General features: G+C 38.3%; 2 protein-coding genes across 2 annotated transcripts in view; both read left to right on the top strand.

Moving 5' to 3' along the window:
* The first annotated feature begins 796 nt into the window (after positions 1–796).
* Positions 797–6,307, top strand: LOC144437809 (uncharacterized). The gene is made up of 6 exons (XM_078126836.1): positions 797–1,052; positions 1,415–1,968; positions 3,238–3,301; positions 3,676–3,861; positions 4,444–4,528; positions 5,034–6,307. The coding sequence occupies exons 1-6, from the start codon at positions 800–802 to the stop codon at positions 5,146–5,148; spliced, it is 1,257 nt and encodes a 418-aa protein (XP_077982962.1). The 5' UTR covers positions 797–799; the 3' UTR covers positions 5,149–6,307.
* Positions 6,308–7,324: 1,017 nt separating this feature from the next.
* Positions 7,325–9,418, top strand: part of LOC144437743 (uncharacterized) — a 5,658-nt gene continuing 3,564 nt past the window's right edge. Inside the window, exons 1-2 of the mRNA XM_078126754.1 lie at positions 7,325–7,572; positions 8,387–9,418. The exon at positions 8,387–9,418 is cut by the window's right edge and continues 107 nt beyond it. Coding sequence (XP_077982880.1) covers positions 7,410–7,572; positions 8,387–9,418 — 1,195 coding nt within the window. The 5' untranslated portion in view covers positions 7,325–7,409. The remainder of the gene's footprint in view (positions 7,573–8,386) is intronic.

Below are 9,418 nucleotides of genomic sequence, written 5' to 3'. Positions count from 1 at the left end.
ATCATGTTGTGACCGCACCCTCTGTACACTCATTTGAACAGCGCCTGGATAAGTTCTGGTCTACCCAGGAAATCAAGTATGATTACAAAGAGAAAATCACTACAAGTACAATTGGAATACCAGGACTTCAACAACCAGATCTGGACATAGAGGCCTAGAGGCCTGCGCCCAGTATACAACCTAAGTAAGTAAACCTAAGTAAGTAAACTTGAAGTGATACGTCGTCGCAGAACTTGATAATTTAGACCGTTTGTGACCAGCCTTCGCAGTCCCACACGACACGCGGCACATGTCCGACAAACGTGTGTGTCGATATTATATATCACCCTATATCAGTACTTCATCGCTCACTTTGTCAATATATCAACATGAAACAGAGAAAAAAATAAGGTAAAATAAGCTGATGAAATCCTACCGAAACATAACGCATTCCTTGAGTGGAGGCAGCCATTTTCTCCCGTGATCTATAGTGAGTAATTTTTGACTCGTGGGTTCGTCAAAAATACGAGGAAACAGAATAAAGTGGTTTATATATTTTTAGATAATTTTTCTTCTTTCTAAACCTGTTGTGCAATAATTAAAATTAATTTTTATAATTGTAGGTTGCGATTTTGTAGATTTTAGAGCATTTCGAATAATCGGTGCTCACAAACTTGCCGCTACGTGTATGGTCTATATTTAGCAAACTACGTCATCTTTCGTGATTTAAATTTAGCAACAAAATACGGAAGTAAGGTGATGACTACAGCAGTTTCAAACCCTGTCGAGTAAGCAAGTTCATACCAATAAATAACGATCGATGCTCGGCAATATGAGCAGTGCACCAATAATGTCGATAGAGAACACAGGCGGACCGCACAATCACAGTCAAGAATCTCGAGAAATGGACGTCGACTCGGAGAAAGCTGGTCACCTTGGTGGTTATGTATGCATGTTTCATGATACCAAATGGCGAAGTAGTTACCAATTCGCTACCAATCAACTTAGGAAAGTGGGACTACTACCAGCTTGCTGTGCACATGCGTTTGGTAAGGAAGTATGCAGCTGTCGAGGTAAATATTTTGGTATTTTGTGCTAGTAATTTGGATCCACTGAGTTCCAGAGGGCAATTCCTAAATTACCGTCCGTTTGCGTCTGTCTGTCTGTCTGTCTGTCTGTCTGTCTGTCTGTCTGTCTGTCTGTCTGTCTGTCTGTCTGTGAGCTGGCGCGCATGTATTTGTGGAGCCCAATGTCTGTCAGTCTGTCCGTCTGTGTCTCTCATTCTTTGTGTCAGCTGGCGCGCATATGTTTTGAAGCCCGTGTGATAGATATGGCATGACATTATATATTTCTTTCTGTTAAATTTCTTTTCGAAATTTTCAACGTCTTTTCAATGTCTGTAATACCGTGAAAACCCATTCTATTTACAATACAGACAAAAACAACAACAGAGAAGTAGACATGACAACCGAAGATTTACCCGCGTTAAAAGATTGGACGTTTGAACAGCTGAAAAGTTGGACCAGAATACGCAATGATTTCAAACCTTTCCTCCACCTTATTGAGCGAGTGTTCGACAAGTGTATCATCGATAGTACGAATGGATCGAGTACGAAACTCTCTCCCAATTTCCTGATCTGCTTGAAAGCGCTTTTGCAACAAAATTACACACGATTTCAAAACAATGCAGTGGCGGAGGCGAGGGTTGATCCACAGCACGTCAATGGCAAGTTTGAGATTGAGAATCTCAACGGTTATTATTATATTGGTCTAGTCGTGGGAAAGGGTGGTACACACATCAAGCCTTTATGCAGCAAATACAACACTAAAGCCAAACTACGATTTACCAATCGATATGAGAGTCCAGGTATTGAAGTTACGACGAAATCGACTTCCGTCAATGATTTCCTGGCCTTCAAGTCTAAGCTGATCAATATAGCGAATGTTGTCTATGTGAGAAGGGAACGACATAATAGAAGACAGCGCGAAGTAAGTTAAGTTGCTTGTTTGTTCTCTCTAGATCTCAGACTAACTGTTCACGTTTGTTTAATACATTGATGAACGCATGTCACAAGTTAAAGCACTGTCCATGGACAATGGAGGGGATGACTCGACTGTAAGACATGTCGTGTCGCTCGGGTGATCATGAGATGGGTTGAACGATGTATGAGGCATCTTTCAGACTGTGGAGGGGATCGGGACTGTAGTTAATTTTCCAGATGTGCCGAGTACAAATACGCTGAGTTAGACTAGAATCTAGTCGTTTGCTTTCCGTAGTTCAAATGAAGCTAGCGATCATTGCCAAAGTTGGAAGAGGAATCAAAAACCATCGCATAGCCTCTAGACTCGCGCAGAATAAATTGTACATCTCGTTCTCTATCGTCCTGTATACACCCCCCCCCCTCCGAAAGTCAGTGATCAAGCTTGAAGTAATTATACTCCAAGGATCAAGTGTCTATGTTGATGTCTTCATTTGAATTATTTATTTCAATAGATACACATAAGACAAGTGAAGCGTGTACAGATAAAAAAAATGAAATTATGATCATGGTCATATAGATGTGGTGGTTGAGGGCCAAGGAAATAGTTCGGTTTGAATCAAATCCATGGCTGTTGACAAATTCTGCCACTGTTATGTTCAATCTGATTAAAATCTGATGTGGTGAAAGTGGCTAGATGTCTTTATTTACCTCTATTTCCATCATGTTGAGACGTTTCTTTTGTTTTGGGAGATCGCCGCCTTCCCGCACCCGCACCGGCGATCACCCCTAACAAAACAAACGTTACAACTCGATGGAAACAGAGGTAAATACAGACATCTAGCCGCTTTCAACACATGAGATTTCAATCAGATTGTGTTATGTTATACTGTGCTTAGACGTCGACTGTTTACGTCGTGTCGTTCCGCCCTCACCGGCTTCCTCTCTCCAGGAGTGGGAGGGGTTGCCCGATATGTGTGTAGACGCCCCATCATAGCGTACCCTACAGACTATAATTATAGTTCTATATGTTATATTCATAAGTTACTTATGTGCATATTCATTTTGTGATAGTTATGTTGCAACAGCTATTTTTTATTATGTGGCAAAGTATAAGTATAGGTGGAGACGTAGAAAGAGACGGGTATATTTACATGATTGTTATCACACGTAGTTATATAGATGCAAGTGGATACGGAGTACATAAGTCTATCCATCAAATGTCTGTCTCTGATATAAGAATGCGATATTAAACTCTACATACTTTATTTTCTTACAGCGTGCTTCAATGTTTCGGATGATGGACAGCTTACGGATTTCAAACCAAAAGGGGAAGTCCTATGGTATGTACTGATATCGTCAAACTTGACGTGTGTTTTAAGGAGCAAAATATTGTCACAGTGGAGTATTTTTTTTATATCAATTGCAATTTGGTGTCTCTCACAACCGCTCAGACGAGAATGAGTTTGACATCAGGCCGAAGTTAACATGATTCTACCTTTGAACCCCCCCCCCCCCCAAGAAAAGAATAACCCGTGATAGTTTTAAAATTACAAATACTTCAACCGTTAAATAAAGTCAACACTTGAAAAATCATTAACAGTTTAATGGGACAATGTAGAAAGGATAATAAAAGTGCATATTAGAAAAAAAAATATTTTGCAGTTTTTTAACATTTTAAAGTGGTGAATTTGCACTTACCTTCTTTTACATGTAGTTGATGGAAAAGCTGCGGCTACGGAGCACTACGAAAGAAAACACCAAAAAGACCGTAGAAATACGGGGGAAAGAAACAACAAACCAACACCCATTCTGGAGTATGGGAGATGTAGATATTGTCTATCAACATTCAAGAAACATGACGACCACGAAGGATCTTGTAGATATCACGAAGGTTACATAGGTATGGACCCCACTAGTTAATGGAGAAGTCCAGTCAGACTTATTTTCTTGTGTATCGATGTACTGATTTCGACTTAAAATAACTTGAGGTACTAAAATTGTACCTCGGTAACTTATTTACTCAACTTTGAAATCTTACAAATCGAAGTCCAACTACACTTGACATGTGTTCAGGTATTTGGGGATTTCCTGCAAAGCTTTATGGGAAAAGCTCTGTTAATGACATCACAAATACCCAAATCTCGTAGACTTGACAATTATACACACTTAAATAATAAATAAATGTTTAGACAGGAGTGAAATACCATATATAAATATATACAATATGCAGCAAGATTGTCATTTTTTGACGGGGGAGGGTGCAATATTTCGTTTCAACAATGGCAGAAGTAAACGGAAAACAGTAGGTTGTCGTACAATATGACTATGCGATATCATCCGTAAACATCTGGAAGCTAACTATTTCAATAATCCAGTTGCAACTAGACAACATGAATATAAATTTTCGTTTTGCAATATTTATATCTGTAATGATATCCGTTTCAAATTACATGTATAATCCTTTCTTTTCCCATGGTTACAGTTGCTCGTAAAACAAGTTTGCGATGGAGTTGCTGTCGGAGGAAGGCATTGGCGCGCCACCCAACGATGGACTCGCATCTAAATGGGTAAGATCGAATTGAAATCAAATTTAAAGTAAAACTGACGAGTTCTGATAATACCCATACATTTTCTTAGTTTTATTAACGAGAGAATCACCCGTCACAATGTGTAAAGCAGAAATGAACTAAATTCCTCGAAAACATCAAAATAACGTAACTTATTTGTCTCTAGCTATGACCGTGAAAGACCTGGATCGCATCTCTCAATTGAAGGACATACTTTACTATTTGGCAAGGTGATATATGTCTATTATAGATTATGTATATATAATGATTTGATGAATGAAACAAAAGTTACATATGAAGTCAACGTTAACGTTGATTGCCAACACAAAATTTCAAAATACAGTACTAGTGATCATGACTATGTAGATCTTGAGACCGAATTACAAACATCAACTCATGATGTATAGCTTACATAATTATATAGTCAGAAACACGTGACAGTGTTAAGGTAAAATCATGCTAAAAAATTCATATTTATGAAAGTTTTGGTGTCTATTTGCCACAGATGCCGTAAAGGAAGACATACTTGGAGAATAAGTAAACGAAACTCACCTAAAAATGGAAAGTGGCGTGCTAAAGGAAGTGGAAATCGTGTCAACCGTAACGAGCTAATGATGTAGAAATAATGGAGTTATTAAAACTCCACTAGCTGCACCTGGAACGAGTTTTGAAACTGTTTTGTTAAAATATAATGACTTACACCCTATTATTATTGATGCAAGCCAGTCATTCACATTATATTTTTGTAACGTTTGCCTGAATTAAAGCCTTCGTGGTATAAGATGGAAGACCAACTGGACTTGTGGTGAATTAGTTTCAACACCAAATTTTTAAAGTATGTGCATGATCAACTAACAATTTTGAGAGCAAATACTAGACCAGTATATAGGTTCGTACATGATGTGACACTTCGGTGTACAATGACTGTTGGCTATATATTGTTACTACTATGATGAACCATGGTGTTTTTAAGCTTCAAAAAACTAAATGCTCGATATACACTTTTGGGCAAACTGTGTCCAATGAAGCTGAAACTTAATCTAGTCGTTGGCTATGGCGATCATTGTAAACCGCTTGCTTAAGAAATTCGATTATTTTGTAAATACAAATAGAAATACAGATGTGTATAGAAGTTAACAACAGCGTATGTCAGTAGTACTCAATCAAACACTGACATGTGCAGGCAGTTGTAATTGGCCCATGTTTTTGTTTCCAAATTTATAATTGTACATCTTCCAGTTTGAAAATAAGTCATGTATGGACGCAATAAGATCATAGGGTGATATTAAAAATACTCCAGTTGTATGGAATGGATTCAAATACAACTCTTGGTGGTCTGTAATTATATATTCGGTACAGAATGTTGTGCTAAAGAAACGGATTTTCCCATACGTTGGAAGAGATCTCCAGATCCAGCTTCAAACGCCAACAGCTAGCCTCTAGACTAATTGAAACTAGATCAGTATAGCTGTTTACATGATGTGAAACTACATGGCACTATATGAATGTTGGCTATATTGTTACTATGATGACCCATGCAGTGTCTTTTGTTATGTCGATATTCCTATGTATCATTTCTGACTCAATATCATGCAACGATAAAGCTGTATTTTACATTATTTTTTTACGAGTTTAAAATTGTAATAACACCAGGATAGTACCATTTGTAATGCCTTTGCAACACAGGGAGTGTGTATAATATTATGTAGAACATGTGTACGATTTGACCAACGGGAAATTAAAAGTTATTTGTTTTTATTTATATGCTTGACAAGTAAATTTCTGCAATATTTGTATTTGTACAAAGTACAGAAAATAAATGAATCCATATTTAACATTTTTGCTGAGTGCTTTGTAAATATTAAATGTGATTAAAAAATATTGATAAATTTTCACTCGTTCGCCCTTTCAATGGTTCTATTTACGTATATCATGATGTTTGAACTTAGTACATGTAATGGAATACGTAGTGTATGTCGTAGACTTCCCTTTAAACTTTATGACAACCATGAATATATGGCCCATTTCATTTACGGAGAACCCAATAATGTTACAATGCGGTTTGTTTAGTTGCATGGAAACCCAATATTATGATATACAATTGCAAATGAAAATGTGTAATATTCAAGACCCCTACCCCCTACCATCTTCAAAAATTCGGCATCCATTCATTTGTGTGAAATACGGTGTGTAACCGAGACTCCCCGGTATGTCCTGACTAAATGCAGCGTGTATGTATACTCAGAAATGCTGACACAGCCACAAAGCTCAATTGGGACGTAAACTTCAACAAGGACAGTTGGTATGAATTATGCTTTCCAATATTTCAAATTTATTTTGACTGAAATCGAGAATGACAAATTTTGAAACAGGAATTTTAATATCTGTACAAATGGGAATGGTAACTAGGACGAATTTTTCGTACCCTTGAAGTTAACCACCAGACACCGTAATATAGTTACATACTGTGGCCCCGACCCTTTATAAGATCACTCACAGAAATTGTAAACACTAGTGATTTAGTCGACGTGTATTGACGTGAGTGGGTGTACACAAAAACTGCTGAGACAGCGAAGCCTTTATCACCGTCATATGTATGTATAATGTACAAAAGGTATGAGTCACTCGATATTTTGATCGAGAGCAGTGAATTGAATACACAGCGGTATCAATAGTCTAGCGCCCTCAACTTATAATATATATTGATGACCGCAGTGAATGTAGCTGCAATATGGAACGTTCTCGAACACCTCAACGTATGAATGATGAAACTTTTAAGAAAATACTAAATAAACCAATTCAGTTGCCGTATTGCAAAGGGAACAAACAGTACAAGACCTAACATCTCTCTAGTCCTGTCATTTAAATACATTATCACAGTATGCAGTCCTCTAACGACGAAGACACCTTGGAATATTTTTGTTTCTGTCACGGGGAAGTGTTTACCATAGAATATCAATTTGCAGTTCGTACATTGGTAAATAACGGTGTAGTTTGTGCAGACGACGTCCGCGAACTCGACAACGCAGTCTGCTGTTGTTCGGGTAAGTGTGTAGTTTTGAAACCTTCCTAATCTCCAGAATGTTGTTTTAAAAACACGAGTAAACGGGTCGTGTATCTTCAAACTAAATTAAACTGCAAGTGTTTAGTTTATGGCTGTTCCCTCGATCTGTATATAACATCGTATCATAGCGTAAGTCAGTTTTGTAAACCCTCTAGTGTGGAGATATCAACAGTGGGAAATTGAAGGGGCTAAGGATTTGGCGATAACATTTGAGTGTGTATTATATGTATATACTTCAAAACCCTGTAAGACTTCCGTGGCGCATACCCAGTGCAGTGGTACATGGTTCAAAGGGCAGTCGTTGAACTCATAAGCCACCGTTGATGGCGCCTGACATTTTGCGCTAGCCTGAGTCGCCTTGGAATTCAGTGGACGTCGCCTCGTAGTCACGGTACCTGCTATACTACGTACATCTAAGACGGAAATTTTCATCATTGCATTAATTTCTCGAAGTATAACTTATCGTTGACAGAAGCGCCATCACCGATGAATATGTCACCTTTCATACAAAAAAATGAAATTTAGTAAGTTTATTAAGAAAATAATAACCTACGTGTACGAAGGTGTGGAAAGTCGGGATGGTGCGCATGGATCTTCAATTCATTCAGTAAATGGAACCATATCAGTAATTGATGCACTTTATTTTCTTTGAAAAGAGGTAAATATTCGAACTCTAAACATTGCACTTTTTAACAAGAAGGGAAATGCCAAAAAGCCAATTTGTGTTTGGGCTCTAAAAAGACATTCTTTAATTTTGTCAATTATCACTTTCGTGCATATTCCTTCTTTCACAGGGCGTGGTTCTACAGCATGGATGTTTGCCAAAATCCCTCGAAGGAAACTCATTATTTGGGCAGACAGAGCAGCTCAAGACCCAGTCAGTAACATCGACTTTCTGTCACCAACATTGAAACATTTCACAGGACTGTTATCTCTAAATAAAGGCGACACCAAGAAAAACAAAGCAATTCATATTTTTCTCAACTGCATCCGATCACTTTCCAATGGATTCTGCCCGTCCTTTGCGAAGATTGTACCGAACAAAAGTCGACGTTCATTGCAAAAACGCAACCAGAAGAAGGTAGACCAATTAGGTGATAATTCCGAAGCCCTGGCCGAAACAAACACTTGTACTGTCAAACCTAAGCCGAGGAACAACGTGAATAAGTCCCCTGAAAAGCAAAACAGAGGTGACGTCACGGTAACTGTTGACGAGCACTGGCCAAGGCTCGAAAGACACAATCCGCCATCATGCGCATGCGTTGTTACAAAATATATTCCTCATAGAAACACATATCCTGATACAAGTATTGAAAGTTTGTACGGTTTAAAAAGAAGGGGAAAGGGAGCTATGACCCGGCCACTCGATGACTTTATCACAACGTATACTTCTTCACCAAGAAAACCGATTTACTCACGTCATCAATTTTCGACTGCAAAATATGATGACGGGGGCACTAAAAATGATGATGTTGAGGGGGCGTGTGACGAGTGGGTACATCTTGACCATAACTCGAATCTTGAAAAAACTGACAATGTTGACAACGAAAATGGAGAAGCGACCGACATGAACGTCACTGAAAAATCTCATAAGCGTGATAAAAAAACAAGCATGAATTTATACAATGTCGTCATTCAGAAATACAGTAAATTGCCAGCAAGTGGTGAAATCCTGAACTACCGAAAACTGAAGGAGAGCGAGCAGTGCGCCACCACTCGACTGAAATGTGAAGTCGAATACATGTATTTGGACAGTGATGACGTCACGATAGATGATATAAGCGCTGATGATGATCATGACGATGGTATTGTATCAATAAAAATAA

This window comes from Glandiceps talaboti, chromosome 7 (assembly GCF_964340395.1).
Source record: "Glandiceps talaboti chromosome 7, keGlaTala1.1, whole genome shotgun sequence".
NCBI lineage: Eukaryota > Metazoa > Hemichordata > Enteropneusta > Spengelidae > Glandiceps > Glandiceps talaboti.
This window is presented reverse-complemented; position numbering and strand designations above follow the sequence as displayed.